Source organism: Ambystoma mexicanum, chromosome 9 (assembly GCF_040938575.1).
Source record: "Ambystoma mexicanum isolate Mex_15411 chromosome 9, UKY_AmexF1_1, whole genome shotgun sequence".
Classification (NCBI taxonomy): Eukaryota; Metazoa; Chordata; class Amphibia; order Caudata; family Ambystomatidae; genus Ambystoma; species Ambystoma mexicanum.
In genome coordinates, this window is record NC_090931.1 from 1,300,461,392 (window position 1) to 1,300,480,730 (window position 19,339).

The 19,339-nt window shown below is 46.7% G+C and overlaps 1 protein-coding gene across 6 annotated transcripts in view; it reads right to left on the reverse strand.

The window, feature by feature from the left end:
• Positions 1 to 19,339, reverse strand: part of KALRN (kalirin RhoGEF kinase) — a 1,827,638-nt gene that overhangs the window by 62,666 nt on the left and 1,745,633 nt on the right. For all 6 annotated transcript variants that reach the window (XM_069616662.1, XM_069616664.1, XM_069616661.1 and 3 more), the window contains one exon: positions 431 to 458. In XM_069616662.1, coding sequence (XP_069472763.1) covers positions 431 to 458 — 28 coding nt within the window. The remainder of the gene's footprint in view (positions 1 to 430; positions 459 to 19,339) is intronic.

A 19,339-nucleotide genomic window follows, 5' to 3' on the forward strand; every position in this document is an offset into this window, starting at 1 on the left:
CCTCCTAGCAGCCTGCAGGCATTTATCAAGGAACCTGTCCTTTCTCTCTGTCCTCTACCCGTCTCCTCTGACGCACTACTATTTGGGCCCCGGACAAAGACCCTTAACATGGACCAAATTCCCCGGCCTCCGTTATTCTGACCCCGCAAGGCACAAAGCTGATTTTTGATTGCGGCTGTATGAACATTAAAACTTCATCCAATTAAAGTTAGTTCACTCCTTAGGGATGCCTCCAAAAACTCTAGAATCCAAGTGTCACCTTTAGGCTATTAATGATCATGCAAAGCCCAGCTGCAGAAAGAGCAGCCGAGAGACATTACGTGTGACCCGCGAGACCTGGCTTCAACGGTGCACAAGAAGGTGTAGAATCGCCTGCCCGCCCCATCCCAAACATAACCAAAACAAGCTTCCATAACGGTCTTCTACTCACCTTCTTGTATGAAATTGGGGTTTATTAACTGCAAGAAAAAGGGAAAAAGAAATACAGATGTTAGCTTGATTTTAAGACATTTTCCTTTTTACCTGCTCAAGCGGACTGCACTAGGCCAGAGCGTATTTGTTATATGCATTCCATATACATACATGCACAGACACACCGACAACACATAACATGACATTACATTGCGCATATTCCCACAGGCGTTTCCTAGACTCAAAGTCAGGTACCAGCCGGCTTCCAGCTGTAAGTTGTGAAATCTACCTGCGCCTCGTCTTAAAGAGCAGAACCCCCTTTGCGACTATCATTGCCAGGACATGGTCACTTGATCACAATCTGTGAGCTTGAAACGACAAGAAAATGCCATCACTTAGCATAAAATGGGCCCGATTCACCTGGAACTAAGATGACAGCACCTAAGGCGCCATGAAGCCTTGGGTGAAAGAGCGCTATACAAATAGCTTAGCTGATTGATTGAAGGCGCTGCGCTGAAACGGCCAGTGCAAAAACACCCACTGCCAAATGTCTTACTTCTGCACCTGGGGGCAGACATTCTGGCACCGAGCGTTGCAGCACAGCGCTCATTCAGGCGCGCCGTGTTAGCCATGGCCAACAGTGCGCAGGGAGCTATCCGGGCTGGGATTGCACGGCAAGCAGTAATATCCTGGCCAGTAGTAGAAGTGCAATGAAAAAAGTAGTGGAACTGTGGTCTTGCAGGGTAGAGGGTAGGCGGGAGGGAGCATAGTGCCACATGTGACCTGCTGCTGCGGCCGGGGCATTGCAATAGTCTAAGTGACTAGTAACTAAGGCTCTTATTGCAGCTTTACACTTGCAGAGACATGAATGGACAAATCCTCTACATAGAATGGTGAATATGGTTGTAAAAAAGTAGGGGAATGGTAAACGGATAACAATCGCTCCTGAGCATTCCCAATCATTGATACTGGTGCGAATCTACTGCGCCAAAACACAGTTTACCGACCCAGCTCTTCGATTCACGGTTGCGAACTAGCTCCACGTTGTGGTACTCGGAAAACGTGGCGAAGCCACATGCAATGAGGTTCAAGAAGCATCCGTGGTTGCCCTCCCACACTTCACATCCTTCTTTAGATACTCCGGGAGCATTTAACCCTCCCTCTCATGTCCTTTCTCCTCCTCGTCTGCCCTTTTCTATTCTCGCGCCTAGGATGCCCACGGCGGGTGGCAATACACCACTCGCGGGGACAAGCCTTGGTGCTGTTAGACCACTATGGTGGTCACTGGGAAGGTATGAACAAGAACCTCAATATCACAGAGGAACTGAAGAGAGAAAAATGTATAGTGGCAAGTCTTGACCACTCTACTCTGAGTCTCGACTCACAGGCGGCAATTCATATTCTGGAGCTCACTCGCAAAAAAAGTGTTAAACTACACCCAGACAATTAAACCACCCATTTCTAGGATTGCCCGAACACATTCTAGAGCCCCTCCTACATCCAAATAATACATTGTGCACTCATTTCTAATCCTCCAAATCTGTCTTGAACACAATCGCAAAACTTTAGGACATACCCTTCTTTCTGCATTTTATAGCTTTGGTCTACCTAATTGGACTGACATGCAGCTATGCTCTCAGAAAATACTCTTCTTACTATGCAAAGCCCACTCCGATGTTTCTACGTCCCATCTTATCTTCCCCTGCTAATTCTTCCTTCTACAGATTAAGGTTTGGGGAAACCTGGCGGGCCACAATTAACTACTCCATGGACAAGCCTAGGCACACTTGAAACTAGTACGGTGGTGATTTAGTTAAGTATAAAAGCCTGTCAACATAACCAAATATACAAGTCCCACAATTCCTTAGCCAATGGAACCAGGAACACCAATTCTTCAATCTGACAAACTGCAAGATGTTCTTATAACCACGTTCTAGAGTAGGGGTCTGCAACCTGCAGCACTCCAGAGGTTTTGGACTATGGCTGACTCCCATGAGACTTCACCATTCACTATGCTGGTTGGGGCGGATGGCACTTGCAGTCCAAAACATCTGGCGAGCCAAAGGTTGCAGACCAATGCCCTAAAGCAGGGTTGTCCAATTTCAGGCCTCGAGGGCCGGAATCCGGATGGGTTTTCAGGATATCCCTCTTAATATTCATGAGGAGTAATGTGCATACATTTAGAATCCTTGTATGCAAATTTAACTCATTTCTATTAATGAGTATCCTGAAAATCTGACATGTTAACGGCCCTCGAGGCCTGGAGTTTGACATCCCTGCCCTAAAGGATACTGCTTGCAACCTTGCTAGATGCTTGGGACAATCGTCACCCCTAGCCAAGATTTGTGCCAGGCTGTGTCCATCACCTCGCGCTATCTCTTTTGTTCCAGCACAAGGGATTGCATTATTCAGATCTTAGTATCCGGGCCAAACAGATCTCAAAGACGGTTGCCTCAGATGTCTTCATCCCCGTTCTGGATGCACTATAGATGCCTTGGTGCTCTCTCCAGGACATAGTCGACTGAATGAAGGGCATGTCCAATCAAATGGTCTCTTGACAATTTGTCAGCGTCATGTCCTTGTTCAGATGGAGTTCACCTCCCCGTCGTTCACCATGTACCTCATTTTGCAGCTGCAATAACCAGGTGGCAGGTTGAAGGACAATTAAGTCATTATGCAATGCCCTCCCCAGCTTCGTCTGCAGAAAGTACAGAAAAATTGCATGCTCACAACTTGTTGGAGGAGACCTGGTATTCATTAGCAAATTACAATCTATTTGTGGATCAAAATGGACCCTCCCCCCCCATGACTGCCACAACACCAAAAGAAAGACAGGGTTCAGTTATCCACTGCAAACAGGGTGCACATTCGTGCACCAAAGGGTTTGTGCAAGGTCTTCGTCCCTGGAAGCCCCAAGCACCTTGTTCAACAGATGGCATGGCTCGATAGTCCGGCGGTTGCAGTCAGTTGGGGGGGGGGGGTAAGGGTGAGCTTCAGCTTGCAGGACCACAGTTGATTGCACCGCCTTGTCCATGCATCAATTGTTGTAGCAGAAAGAACAAGCTCCCCCCGCCACATCCGGGAGGTGTTGTAAATGGAGATAATGTACTCTGGGAAACCAGCACTGGTGAGCGTGTGCCGAGAGTGTTAGTGGTGGAGCCAGGGTGGAAATCTGGTAGTCAAGTGCTAGGCTGAACAGGAACCACGCCACCCTCTTCATCCAACCGGACAATGTAAACTAAACAGCCATCGCCATTTGCCAAAATTGCGGGAGCCCTTCTATTCGGAACCAACAAGACCAAATAACATGCTTGACGGTGCCCACTCAAATTATGCTTTACCAGAGGTGAAATATCACAATTAGGGGCCAAATAATCACTGGTCTACATTATGCCTAGTTATCACTTCATTGCCAGTTTCCAGTAAAGCAAGAGAGCACACCATCGCCAGTGTATATTATACCAAGTTATCACATCACTAATGCCACTTGGAGATGGCAGGGTACTCAGGAATCTTATTCTCACACGGTTTCACACACACACTAACACAATCGCACAAAATCATTCACTCCAAATTACACTCAGGGTTTCCAACCTTGAACCACACTCAGTCATGCCATGGTCAGCCATGTCAGGGTATGTCATGTCACACATGTCAAAATATGGCATGCCATTATGATCCTGCTAAGGTTGGAATTCATAGTAGCCCCCAGTTTGACTTTCCCAATAAGCTCCTAGTTTGACATTCCCAATAAGCTCCCAGTTTGACATTCCTAGTAAGCTCCTAGTTTGGCATAACCAGTATGACACTTGCACTATGCGTGACCTTCCCAGTAAGCTTCCAATGTGACCTCCCCAGCAGCTTGACCTTCCAAGAGAGATCGACAGTCCCAGTAAGAGCCAACATCACACAATTCCAGTACACTGGGCGGAAACGTTCCAACTAAGGCCCAGATATCATGGAGCACGAGCTGCAAGTGTAGACATTCTGTTTGTACAATTAAAACTGAAAAAACACATCCCTGAGTGCACAGCACGTGCCTGCCGGGCAATACGAGGCGGCTCTGGGCCCATGGCTTCCAAAGGCTCTGTGCAAATTGGGCACATACAATCACATAATGTGACGGCAGGTTTGCTGTTGGTGTGTAAAAGTACCTTCTAGAAATATTTATAGCAACAACAAAAAAAAAGATGGATTACAGCTTTATAAACTACATCATAAATGGGAGACTACACATGCCAGAATGCAATCTGATGTGAGCTGAAACAAATCTCATTTAGGTTTTACTATTGTAATGAAAAGACAGCAAAGAAAAACAAAAGACAGCAAAGAAAAACTAAAAAAAAAACTTTTTAAAAAAGCGCGACAGTCATTGTTTCACACAAATGTGCACCTTGTTATTCATGTGAAAAACCCTTAAAATCCTACAAAAAAGCAAAATAATGTTGACAGCTGTGGCGGACCAGAAGAAGGAGGCGGACGCACGTTGGACAGTGTAAAGCTATTTTATTTTAAATAAAAATAAATAACTGCCTATCTGTAGGGTGACCAGATTTAAAAAAAAAGAAACCCGGACGGGCCATCGAAATAGAAGTAGGACTAACATAAATGCACATATAACTTTAGTCCTACTTCTATGCGCTGGCCCCTTGCGGGAGGTGGGGAGGGGGTGTGCTAACCTGCACACTCCTCTCATTGGAGGAGAGCGCCGGGGAGGGGAAGGGGGAGGAAATGGGGGCGTGGGAGCATTTCACGCCCCCATTCGCGCAAAAAGATTTGCGCCGGGACCAGATTTCGAAATCCGGTCCTGGCAAAAAAAGGTACAATATCCGAAACCCTCCCGGGACCCCCGGACGTTGGGTGATTTCCCCGGACTGTCCCGGGAAAACCCAGACGTCTGGTCACCCTACCTATCTGGCCCTATTGCTATGGGAATGGTCCCTACTAACGAAACTAAATGAGGGTGCTCGACTTCTGCCAGAATTCCCAAAGAAAAGTCCTTAGTCCATTAATCTATCCCTATCTGACACTTAACCTAAAAGTACAATAAAGATTGCCAGCCTAAATAATCTCTGGCACATTCCTTTTGGCCTATTCTCTTGCGCTTTTCAGGGATCTCTCTGCCCAAGTCTTGGTTCTTTCAGTGTTTGGCAACAAGGCAATGGGTAATATTTGTGTAGGCCTCGCTCAATGTCGCTCCTGTAGCTCGCGATACGCACCATTCCTCCTGGGGTTTGCAAGCTGTTTATCACTTTAATGTCCTTCTGATTATCCCTCTGAATATAATCTTTTGTAACTCCTCCTCTTATTTTTACTCCTGCTGCATCATTGTGTTGAGGGTCTGTCCCTCTTGGAGTTTTTATGGTCTCTCTCAGTGGTGTGGTACCACCACTCATGGGGCCTCTGCACCGGTTTCTGCCTTTCCTGGCTTTACATAATTCTGTGGTTGCTGCTTGAACTTAATTCCAAGTCTTTTCCTAATGCGTTAGAATGTTCAGCAAATAGGATACTTGGCAACTTCCTGGGTGGTTCCCAATAACGTTTTCTCACTGCTTCACGTTCAATATTGCAATTATTTCCACATATGAATAGGAGTCACAGTCCCGGTTGCCTCCCCATTCTCGCTCTTCACCAGTACCTTCATTCCACGGGGTTAGGTTAAGGTGACCCGGCATCGGGATCAAGCGCATTGCTCATGGCTCTGCCTCCACTTTATCGATTCCACTGCAGATTCGCTCCAGACATCTCGCTCGGTCTGTTTGTTTGAGGTTGCACTGCCGTATGGATGTTTCGTTCCTCCAGTTTCTCTGAGTTTCAGTGTCATTGGTGAGGCTCCAGGCCCACCACGGACTTCCAGCGGTCACGCCACCACAAAGGATGGTCTCTTGGACTCCGCTCTGACAGCAAGTTCACTCGCACTCATAACACTCGGTGTCCGGTGTTCTCTGCTGGCATTCTCTTCCTCACCAACAGCCGTGGTCTGCTCTGCTCCACACGACCAAGACGTCGCTACATCAGAGGGCTTCCCCTGAGTATGACTCGCTCTATCCCCTTTCAATTGGTTTGTCCCAGTTACATACACAGAGTTTAAAGGGGCGCTCTGTTTTCCTTCATGTTTCCTATTTGATCCTGAACTGCCTGAGTCAATAGAAAGGAAGGCACATTACTTGGTATTCATAATAATCCCATATAAGCAGATATTCTTGCTTGTCTCAGGAGTTCCGTATGGGAATTTGAGTCCTTGTCCCCTAGAGTGCAGACACACCCAGTGAGGTTCCACTTGCCTCAAGACCTAGGGAGGGTGTTGCTGAGCGGGATCGCCTCCCTAGCCTCACAGGGGGTGCCCCCCCCTCCCCTGGGGAGAAGCGACTAATACTTTTGATTTGTCACACAGCATTTAAAGAAAGGGTTCTTTTTGGGATTCTGTTTTACTGTCGCCCTGAAAGATGTCACAGGCTTGGTAGCTAACTGGAGGTTGGCCTTCAGATGTAGATGGTTAATCATAGTAACAGAAATTCAGAGGAATTGACACAGACAATGGTTAAGCCATCTTGCATCCAAACCTGCTCAAAAGTATTTATCAGACCAGCATGAGGTGCTGGGGAGTGTGTATCCTCACTACCATGACACTACTGGGAGGTAGAGCAGCCACAAGGTCCCCATGAGGCAAAGCTCAGAGCTCTTCCTTTGTCATCTTCCGCAGGGCATGAGTGGGCACATTTTGAGTTTCTGGGCAGGCATGGGTCATCACTCCCTTGAACAGCACCTTTACAAAGATATTTTTCGGGGACAGGGAATTGCATCCCTATTCCCACAGTGTACGTAAGGGGACAGTGTTTCCTTGACTACTGCTTTTGCTTGACCACCGCTTCACCACAAAACCTGAAATAAAACGTTCTGCAGACACTCTACTGACGCTCTCGGTAGAGTGGATGGCTGAGGAAAATGCTCACCCAAATCTCTTTCCAAGTACAGGTGCTAAGCACTGTACCTGCACATGTGGTCTTGTGGCATCAGTAATGTAATGACAAGGGGAATTCAAGTCAACGTCAATTAATCACAAGAAAGTCCTCCTCCTTGCCACATATACACAGTCGTCAAGGTGGCAGTCTCTTGGTGCTAGCCTTTGGCGTTATTTCTTTTCAGGATTCCCAGTCTCACACTAGTACCTTCCAGATTAATTGAATCTCTTCTAGATTCATAAAAGCTCTCAAGTTCTTGGTGCGTCTCAGGGTTCTCGATACCCCCTCAGGTCCCAAGGTCTTCTCAAGGTTTTCGTTACACCTCAGATCTTTTCAAGACAGACAACAATCCTCTGACTCTAGGCGCTTTTATGATTTCACGGCGTCACTCGGGTTCTAGGTGCTTCTCCAGGGACTTGGGAGGTTATTCAAAGGATGACCCACCCCATGTAACATCCAGGCACTGACAGTCAGACTCTCTCAGTCAGCTCCTCGCCACAGCCGTTCTATGCATCGTTCTCCAACTACGGGCGGCGGAGGAGACTGTCCTTTTTATACCCCCTCCTCTTAGCCGTTAGGGTTTTAGTGCTCTACCTTTCCCCATCATTCTATACTTATGTGCCCTTGTCACATGACAGGGCAAGGCCATGTGATTTAAATCTGGGCGGCCCCTTTGGATGTGGTCAATATCTCTTTCCAGAAGTTGGCAGCTGAAGCTGTAAAACACTGTGGATTGGCAAAAATCGATGGACCATCGGTTTCTAGGTAACACGAGCATTGTTCCTCTTGGTGCAAGAGGCGATTCATAGAGTCATCAGCTCAAGGCCCACTAGCTTCCCTTTATGTTCCTAAACATCTCTTTTAGTAACCAGCCTACTACGCAATCAACAATTGTAGATTACAAAGAACCCTTCCGCCCTGCTACGCTCCGATGCCATGCTCCAGTCAGATGAAAACAGGAGGCATAAATTCAGACTCTACAACTACTCTAGGTAAGAGAGCTGAAACGAAAAGTAAGGAAGATGGAAGTCTGAGGAATAACTAGTATCTGCCCATCTGGCTATAACTGACTGACGGCATCAAGCCAGTAGGACATCTTACCGCATTTACCAACAATAGCTTTTTTGGGAGTGGACGGTTGATTAGAATAGAGTTGATGGGTGGCTGGGGGTAGAACCAGGGGTATGGAGATTGGCTTCCTATAAAAAAGCACTACATTAAAATGTAGTACGCTGGACAACGGGGCCAGACATCCTGGATTTGGAAAACAAAACACGCTGGAAGCTAGCAATGAGTTTGCATATAGCTGCAGGGTGTACACCCTTTCAAACAGGATTCCCTTAAGTTTGAGGGCACAGAACCCATCATTCGCACTGGTATGGCCTAGACTTTTCATTTTTCTGCTACTAAACCTAGCCAAAACAATTGATCCAGTGGTGAATTCCTGTTAACATGACCTAGTGATTGTGGTTGACGAAGCGTGTCGGACCTCTTGAATTCTCAGGAACGTGCACTATGTACCTATGTCCACCACCCTGATGTTATGTTACTGGGTCATGTAGAGTGCAACGTCTGCTTTTGTGTGTACGCATGGCACTTCACATACTGCTAGAGAATAGACAGGGTTAGGGTGGGAGTTAACAGGGGTACAGGGAGCAGGGTAAAGTTGCTGTTTCTGCTGTTTGGATGTGCGCAGATCTAAAGGAATTGGTCTCTGTGCATGGGAAAGCTTCCAGGTGTTTTTGTGCATGTTGTCCAGTGAGAGTAACGTTGCACATATCCTAGGATGGGTATGAATCCGGGCAGGGAGAATAGCTCAGGGGCAACACACTTGTCATGGAAAGCAAGGGATTACCAAATATGATCAAATTTAACTGATTGAATGGTACAAATCTGGCCGAATTCGGCCAGTACCATTCGATCGATTACAATTGATCAATTTGGTTAATCACTACCGAACATGGGGAGCAGGGTTTACAGGGGTGTCCCCCGCTCTCCATGTTTGGTAGTGATGGCCTTTGGGGTTAACAGAGGAGAGCCCCGCTTCTGGAGGATTGGAGGCAGAGGGGTGGCTGAGGGGGAAGAAAGCAGACCCAGCAGCGTCAGATCCGACCCACGTAGGAGGGACGGAACAGACGCCACAGAGTCAGAAGGAAGCAGACACGTAAAAGCTTAGTGAGGGGAGGTTGGGGATGTATTGGGGTTAGGCGGGGCATGGATTTGTTGATTTTGGCCACAGCAAAATTGGTTTTGTGGCAAAATGGACTACGGTCAATTCCGCCACAAACAATAATGCCACGGCCAAATCACACAGATCCTGGACGGAATACAACGCAGAGCAACACAGGTTCGAATCCGGGTCCCGTGCTTAGAGAGTTGTCTCCAGTATTGAGCGTATTATAAAAGATGAATTAATTTGCACAATCCTATATGCCAGCATCAACTCCTAATAAGTCACATAGGCAATTCACCACAACGCAAAAGTATGATCCCTCCATGCACCACAAACGTTTTGATTGAACTTTCAACCAGATGGTCATGCCATTCATGTTACACAAACCTTCATTCAGGCGCCCACAGCAAGAAGAGAAATGGATGTTACCCTCATCATTTGCACCATCTTCCAGCTTCACAAACAGCAGCCCCAAAGGTAGACCACTTTTGTAGGCCCTCAGTAGCACTAATAGTGAACAAACCATATCCTCAGGATGGAGGTTCCAAAGTGTCACCCTGGAGAATGGGGTTTGGTGTGCACCCAAATCAGCACTGTAATGTTAAAACTAATTGTGCAAGGGTGGGGCAATGGTACTAAGCACAATTCCCCAGAAAGCTACTCGTCCCTGACAGCCTGCTTCTGGTTGGAGTCTACGATGCAGAAGTGGAAAGCCTCTTCGTGCTCTACCATGTCTGTTTGTCTGACACACACCGACACACACACACACCTTTCTTTCGTAGGGTTTCAGGTAAACCATTCTGTTGCTTGCACTACTACAAATGCTGGTTGACTACACCTTGGTTGGAACAGGGACCCTTAGCAGTATGGTTCCTACACACTTTCTCTCCCTCAGATTCCGATAAAAAACTATGACAAACTATCGCCCCTATGCACAACAACACTACCACGCAATACATCAGGGAAGCCGTCAGCATTCGCTGAGGCACACCGCAATAAACCCACTCGCCCTCACTGCTCAGACCTTCGCTCCAGAGAGACCACGAACAATGAGACCATGCCGTCCACATTCGACAAAGAAAAAGAACGTCACAGCCGAAATATATTAAATCATATGATACTTACACCACCTCTGTGGACACAGGCCAAAAATCCATGCACCATAGAATGCAGCTATGGCTATGCCATTCCCGTTTAGTAGCGCACATAGCCGTCCACACTGAAACCCCTGACGTACCTCAACATCTCTGCCACTAGCATACAGCGACTAACAACGAAACGAAAATTCGGTATAGCTGGGCACACATCGAATCTTCAACAATAGCACTCTATCCTAACCCACCAACAACGCCCACCCACGTGCCTGACATATTGGCTGCTAGGTGGAGCCTAGCCAGCCACCTAAGTCCTAAGCCAGCAAAAATGCATACAAGCATCTCTTGAGCTAAACTCTTGGAACCTCCACCACATTGACTGCGGTCACCAATGGCGTTCCAATCACAAAGCGCATTGAGGCCATACAAATGGGGAAAGAGCGCTATATAAATAACACAAACTCGAGCAAAACATCCTTTAAAAAAATGAATTTGCTTATTCCCCTCATGTTAGCCAAACAAATCCCGAAATCTTGTACTTCGCTGGGGACAGAGTATCACCATCCCAGCTAGTTCTATGCTCTCACTACCTGCAATACTGAAACCTGCAGGATAAATTGCAGAGGCAGCGGCATTTTGATAAAATAACTTGTTAGACTGCTTTTGCTGTCATGTAGACTGCAATGTCAATGATTATTTTATTTTCACCCGCCAACTTATGAGTTCTTTTAGCTTACAGAAAAATCCAAAGGAGGCTTTTCCTTTATCCAACAGTGGACTCATGTTAAGCGTTGAAAGGCTATGGTAGCCATTATGCGCTCCCTGATTGTTGGTGTCAGAACCAATAGTATTTCCATAAAGTAGCCTGTGTAGGACCGAAGCACTCTATGAATTTCATTTAAAGCAGGAGACCATTCTCTATGCTATCTTTCCCAGGTCCCATGCCTGAAGAGCAGGTGCACTTTGCAAGCTGGATATCAGAAGAGCGCTAAAGTCTTACTGCTACCGTACAAGTAACCGTACAAATTCCTCTAAGGTCCCAGTAACCCATCAAAAGAGCGCCTTAGCAAGGTCGGTTTACAAGAACCGTCCTTCTGGACCTTTAGAAAAAGTTTGAAAACATGGATTTTCGCACATGAGCTGTAATATGCACTTACTCTCATTTACAATCACATGGCCAACTGAAAGTTCTCTGTATACCAACTGCTCTGTATAACCCTCCTAAACTCTACCTTTTCACTCATGATTCTGTACCTATGTTGTAACTGCATTTGTCCATGCAGAAACTCTAGTTATCTATTTTGCTGTTGCTGTAAGCTCACTGTACTCGTCAAGGTCTGCGTCCAGGTGCCTCAGGGTCAGGTGCACCATATAAACGCAGAAATAAAGGCAAATATCAGTGGTTGATTTTCCCGCTGAATCTAATAAATACCATCATCAGCTTTTATTATGCATACATTCCATCAAGCGTTACTAGTAACAATCAAAAGGCAACGCTCAAACTACAAGGGATACAACAATATCATTACTTGTGGGGCAGCTACTACTACTACTACTACTACTACAAAAAGATGTGTTCAATGATGGGCGTGGCGCCGCAATGCATTCCACCCGAAATTAACTGTTCTTATTTTCTAAACGTATGATTACGCATTTAGATGTGTGGATGATCATGTGTAATGTTGCCTCGAGAACATTCTGACATTGACATTTGATTGCATAATCTTGCATAGCAACATTCATTTCTTTCCATTTACATTTAACAAATCACCACATCTTAGTAAGTCATGAATTCTGAACATTTTGAACTCTGTAGATCAGAAAATGTACCTTGGATTAGCCTTTCTAATCAATAATGGTATTTTATAAATCCTGTAAATCCTAGATCAATTCTGTATCGTAAATCTCGATTCAGAATGTGCACAACGCCAATATTCTCCTCTCCCTTCTTTGTGAATAGGTTGTCAGTTGTCTTATGAATACTCTCTCAGTTCATAGTATATACTTTCTATTCCCCTTAAATCGATGTATGTGGATTATCAATTCTCTAATGAATCTTCTCTAATCAATCCCCTCTCACTTCACGGTATATAAATTGTCGTCTACTCTCAAATTATTATATGTAGATGATCAATTCTCCAATCAGTCTTGAAAAGTTCCTAGCGCCTCAAACTTTGACACAAAATAACCTTATTCAAAAGCCACGGTGAAGAAGAGTTGGGTGATGCTGGCTCAGGACTGCATTTCTACTAAGGTAGCAGGAGCCTGACCAAGGTATTTTAGAGACCCCATTTGTTAAACAATAAAGCCAATGGAGCAGCATAATTGCAAATAAGCAAAGCAACGTCTAGCAGCAGTATTTGGGCAGCAGTTTTTGGTCACCAGGCAAGACCGGTTCTCTTCTCTGCAACAAGCTCCGGGTCTCAGCACTACTACTATCCCATAAGTGACTATTTCTCGCCCCATTGTTGTAGCATTTCATCTGCATCCCCTCTCATTCGGGCAGTGTCTCTTCCACAGAATCCCATTAGCTCAAGGTTTACCCCCCCAAAACAGGATTTCTCGCATCCATGGGCGCAGAGTCCTCCCGCTACCACCAAGTAGGTCCTCTCCATTCCCCTCTAATTTTGCAGATGGCTGCCTTCCTCATTCTCCTCTCTATATGGTGCATTCCGCTTAGGTCCAGTTGACTTTCAATTAGTTGGGAACATAGAGAATTCGAGAACATCTCTCTCACAGTCTTACACAAACTGGAGCAGGGTTAGTTGTTTCAATGTCCCTCATAGAGGTGTAGACCCGTCTCGTGGCCGGCTACCACCGCCAACTGGCGATGCAGTTTTCATGCTCTCCCCAGGTTTCGGGGAAAGGTTTAGGGAATAGCCACGAGCGGTTCCAATTGTATCTTTGCACGGCCCGTGTGAAGTGTAGGCCTGCTTGGATTCCCAGCTCTCTTAGCATTTCTTTTTGTTTACCAGGCAGACCAGCTGCCATTTAGAAGAGCGACCGGAGATGCGAGCACTGTTTAGCAACACTATAATTTGCTGGGGCCTAATTGCTGTTCGTTTTAATTCGTAGAATGCGTTTCAGTACTAACTGGCCTTAATAAATTACATCTACCATTTATTTGGCACTGCATTACACATTAGAGGCAAGTGCTTAGGGAGGGTGCAGCTGATGTGCATACATCTTGACCACACACTTTCCATTAGGGCATTACGAGACGGAAGCGGGCACCGAGAGGCGCGCGGCCTCTCCAAGCCTCCTAGCAATTCAATGAATGGATATACTGTTAAAAAGGGACCCGGCTGGCAGAGGCTGGTGCGGCTCCAAAAGCTAATCTCCACATCTCACAGCCTAATACATGTTTAATTGTTCTCTTTTCCAGTAAGATGTATCGATAGGCTTAAGATAATAGGCAGTTCCTGTAAGACCAGATCTACACAAATAATTGGTTTGAACGGACCCATTAACAACATTGACAATAAGGTACCACTCGGCCAAATCTTTTCCCACCAGAGAAAACCTTCAGCGCTTTCGTTGATATTCGACTACCCCTCAGACAGGAATCGGCGATGGGACATATTAACTCGACCCTGGACGTCTCTGCAAGCATGGTCAATCGATTAGCAATGCTCCGTACAGTCCAAAATACAAAACCTGTAGCGTGCACCACAATTGTGTTAATTCTACCTTTGGGTATTGGAGGTGCTTTTGAACCACTTAAGTGGCGGCATAGCAGTTCACCACGATAGCAAGGTGGACGTTGGGGGTGGGGGGGCTGGAACCTTTGTTGGTATCCTGATGTTTTCATTACAAGTCCACTCGGCTCATGCAAGCATAGTCAATGCCGAGGGATCACAGGAGTTGTAGTTCAAAACCTCAGGCTAGTTACATGTGGCACACACCTGTGGTAGTATGACCCCTTGATAGCACGATTGGCCATATTATACATAGTAATCTGTAAAGGAAGGATACACTTATTTTTCCCATAACACACATGTATTATGAGCTAACAGTGAACCCTACTAAATAAGTTGCCACTTGGCACAAATGGCAGATGTTAGAATGCAGGAATTTCTTTCTGTTCCATGCAGAACGCCATCCTGCTAAAAGTAGACCTCCTAAAATAAGGCAGAAAGCGGGCTATGGTACTCAACTTTTTCTTTTCTATATTGGTTAGCCCTACAGCAGGGGTCTGTAACCTTTGGATCTCCAGATTATTTGGACTACAACTCCCATCAGGCCTAGATAGCATATTCAGTGGCAAGGGAACATGGCAGTTGTAGTACAAAACATCTGGCGAGCCACAGGTTGCAGACCCTTGCCCTACAGGTTGACTGCTGTTTAAAAATCTGGATTAAAAGTTCTACGGGCCAGAAAAATTCCCTTCTGCTTTTATCTGGGGGTCCCTAAACTCACCTTTCTGCTGTCCTGCCCTCTCGCTCCCCTTTACGTTCATGAGGGAGGAATCCCCAAGTCTCTTCTTTTGCCATACGGCACATCACTTTGCTGCTAAACTACCCAACTACATGGAAGCACTTGGAGTAGTTTTGGGATGCTACATTTTGGTTTCTTATTTTTCATTTAACACTTTTTAAACAATTATGGGTTCATCAGATCTCGTTTTAGGAGTTGTCGCTTTTTCAAAAACTATTTTGACAGTATACAAATTCTGGTTTTACTGGTTAAAAATGTCAAATGTGGCAAGATTTCCTTAGTACCGACCTAGCTACAAAACTCGCAGTCTCTGGTGCGACGAGCTCATCCGGGAGCAAAACCATCACAAACAATCAAGGATAAATTGACACGCAAAGAGCAGACCAGGGAACAGGCCTTCTACTACCCGCCAGCCTACTGGAACACCATCCCGCTCCCACCCAGTACTGCTCCAACGCTCCTGCAGTTCAGGTAGCAACGCAAAAGCCTGCTCTTCAGGGAATACCAAAGTGTCACTTAAGACCTTCTATTCCCAGGACTGTGAGAATCATTAGATGAACTAGTTACTCTTACCTTGTAACGTTCTTTCGATGGGATGTTCCTCCGACGTATTCCTTATCTTAGATAGAAATCCTTCAGCTTTGCTGGCCTCGGAAATTTTTTTTTTTTTCGCCAGAGGGCGCTGCGCGTCGATGATCGCCGAGTCGATGACCCTCGACGGCCTCCGTGCCGACGTCGACGTCATCCTGCCTATAAAGGCCGCGCGCAGCGTCCGTTGCTCAGTTCCGTTTTGTAGTCCCCAGTAATGTTTTTGGATTAGACTAATCACCTTGAAGGAGCATAGGCTGCAAACCCACAGGAAGTCATACTGCGGGGATGGATGGGAGGGTCGATAAGGAATACGTCGGAGGAACATCCCATCGAAAGAACGTTACAAGGTAAGAGTAACTAGTTCTTCGAAGGGATTGTGTCCTCCGACGTATTCCTTATCTTAGATAGACTCCCATAGCAGTGGTATTGTGACTGGAGGCGGGAGTAATAAAAGTTATGTTACCCTTCCAGAATGGACAGAGTGTAACACAGCCTTGCCGAATCTAGTTTCTTGACTAGAGGAGGAATCCAGGCTATAGAATTTGGTAAATGTATGTGCGGACGACCATGTGGCAGCCGCACATATATCTCGAATTGGCACCCCTCTTTGAAGGGCTGAGGATGTTGCGATACCCCTGGTAGAATGAGCCCTTAGATTTTGAGGAGGCTCCTTTCCTGCCAATTTGTAGCACTCCAGAATGGCTAAAATAATCCATCTGGAGATGGTTTGTTTTGTTATTGGAAGGCCCAACTTATGTCCTGCATAACCTACAAAGAGTTGGTCTGCTTGTCTGATCTTAGCCAATCTGCTGATATAGAAGCTCAAGGCTCGCTTAGGGTCCAGCCTGTGCAGTCTCTCTTCCTCCTTCCCCGGATGAGGAGGAGGGTAGAAAGAAGGTAATATAATCTTCTGAGTGATGTGAAACTCCGAGACTACCTTCGGGAGGAAGTTAGGCTTCACCTGAAGAACAACTTTGTCCTTGTAAAAGATTGTATGTGGAGGTTTACACGATAAGGCTTGCAACTCGCTAACCCTTCTAGCAGATGTCAATGCTATTAGCAAAACAGTTTTGAGGGTGAGAAGCTTCAATGAACAAGAGTGTAGTGGTTCAAAAGGGGCACCCTTTAGGAAGTTTAAAATTAGGTTTAAATCCCATAAGGGAACTTGAAAAGGTTTCGGGGGATAAACATTAGTTAATCCTTTTAGGTATTGTATTACCAATGGAATTTTGAAGTATGAAGGCTCCTCTGCAGTGCGCTTAAAGATTGATAGCGCTGCGAGATAGCCCTTAATTGTGCCAACCTGTAGGCCTGAATTAGCCAGGTAAAGTAAGAATGACAACACCATAGGTGTACCACAAGAAAAGGGTTCAATATTCTTTTCTCTGCACCAGCTGCAAAATTTGTTCCAACGGCAGCGGTATAGAGTTTTAGTTGCCGGCCTTCTGGCCGAAAGCAACACCTCCATAACATCATCCGGAAGGTCCCAATCCTTGTACCTCAACCTTTCAGACACCAAGCGTGAAGGTTGAGGGTCTTGATGGCTGGATGGAGAACCTGACCTTCCTTCTGCGAGAGAAGATCCTCTCTGTATGGCAGTCGAATTGGAGGGCAGATGGACATGTCTAGAAGGTCCGGGTACCACGTTCTCCTGGCCCAATCCGGGGCAATTAGGATCATGGTCTTCCGAAACCTTCTCAACCTCCTGATCATTTGAGGAATGACAGGGACCGGAGGGAACGCGTACAGAAGTGGGAACTCCCAGTCCACTACGAACGCATCTCCTAGAGCTCCTCTCGGGGGAAATTCCCTTGAGCAAAATCTGTCGCACTTCCTGTTGATACTGGTGGCGAACAGATCCACTTGAGGGGTTCCCCAAAGGGCGAAGATCTCTTGAAGGACTTCCTGAGCTATCTCCCACTCGTGAGAGACTGTGCTCTGCCTGCTCAGAGCGTCCGCTGTCAAGTTCTTCTCTCCGGCTAGGTGAATTGCCGATAGAGAGATTCCTTCCTGAATTGCCCAAAACCAGAGCTGCATCGCCTCTCTGCACAGTGGTAGTGAGCCTACGCCTCCTCTTTTGTTGAGGTAGTGCATGGCCACTGTATTGTCCGTCATTATTAGGACGTTTCTTCCCCGTACAGACGGCAGAAAAGCCTTCAGCGCTAGTCTGATGGCTCTCAGCTCCAACAGGTTGATATGTAGTTTGGACTCCGATGGAGACCAACGACCGCTGATGGTCAAGTCGTTGGCGTGAGCTCCCCACCCCGTGAGTGAGGCATCCGTGACTACTGTTATCTCCGGCCATGGTTGCCAAAACATTTCTCCTTTCAGGATGTTCTCCCGACAGGCCCACCACTGAAGGTCTCGGGCTACTTTGACCGGGATCCGAAGGAGATCTGTCATCCTTCCTGAGAACTGTGACCACTGAGTTCTCAGTGCCCACTGGAGGGATCTCATTCTCAGGCGAGCCTCCGGCACGAGGAATATGCAGGATGCCATGAGGCCTAGCAACCTCAGAAAGTCGTAGGCTGGGAGATATTGGGCATTCTGAAATCTGATGACCATCTGCAGAATATCTCGAGCCCTCACCTCTGGTGGCAAGGCTTTTCCCAGGGAAGTGTCCAGGACTGCTCCAATGAATTGGAGTCTCTGTGATGGTATCATCTGTGACTTCTTTAAATTGAGGGAGAAGCCCAGCTTGTGAAGGAAGTGGCAAACATAATCTAGTTGTCTCTGAGCCTGTTCCGAAGATACAGCTCTGATCAACCAATCGTCTAGGTAAGGGTAGACATGAATCCCTTCCCTCCTTAGACTTGCAGCCACAACCGACATTAGCTTGGTAAAGACCCTCGGGGCGGAGGTTAGCCCAAATGGCAGAACTCGAAATTGATAATGAGAGCTGCCAATTGCGAACCTCAGGTATCTCCTGTGCCTGGGATGGATCGGCACATGGAAATAAGCGTCCTGGAGGTCTAGAGATACCAACCAGTCCTGAAGCTGGAGGGCCTGAAGGATCTGAGAGAGAGTCACCATCTTGAACTTGTCCTTTCGGAGGAATTTGTTCAATTCCCGTAAGTCTAAGATGGGTCTCAGTCCTCCGTCCTTCTTCGGTATTATGAAGTAGGGGGAGTACCAACCCTTGTTCCTTTCCGCTACAGGTACCAGTTCTATGGCACCTTTCTCTAGCAGGTCTAAAACCTCCTGCAAGAGGAGCGGATCTGGAAGCTTCAAAGGGTTGTTCCCCGGTGGATGACTCTGAGGGATATGTAGGAAGGGCAGGCAGTAACCTTGGGCCACTGTCTCCAGAGCCCAAGCATCTGACGTAATAGCCTGCCATTCCGTCAGATGGTGAGTTAACCTGCCCCCTACTGGTGTTCTGTGAGGGGAGACCTCAGAGTGGTTTTGAAGCGGCTGATGCAGTTGCCGAAGGTAAAGTGGCTCCTGCTCCTGCGGGTGCGGCTTTCTTTCCCCTACCCCGTCCACCACGGGTAAATCTTCCTTGGCCTCTTTGAGCCGGTCGTCCCCTGCCCCTTCCATATGAGGAATAGTAACGAAAGGACCGTCCTCTCCACGATGATCCCGAAGGACGAAAGGTATTCTGACGGATAGCAGCTCCCAATGACTTGGCTGCTGCCTTGGACGTTTGCAGTTTCTCCAAACTGTCATCCGCC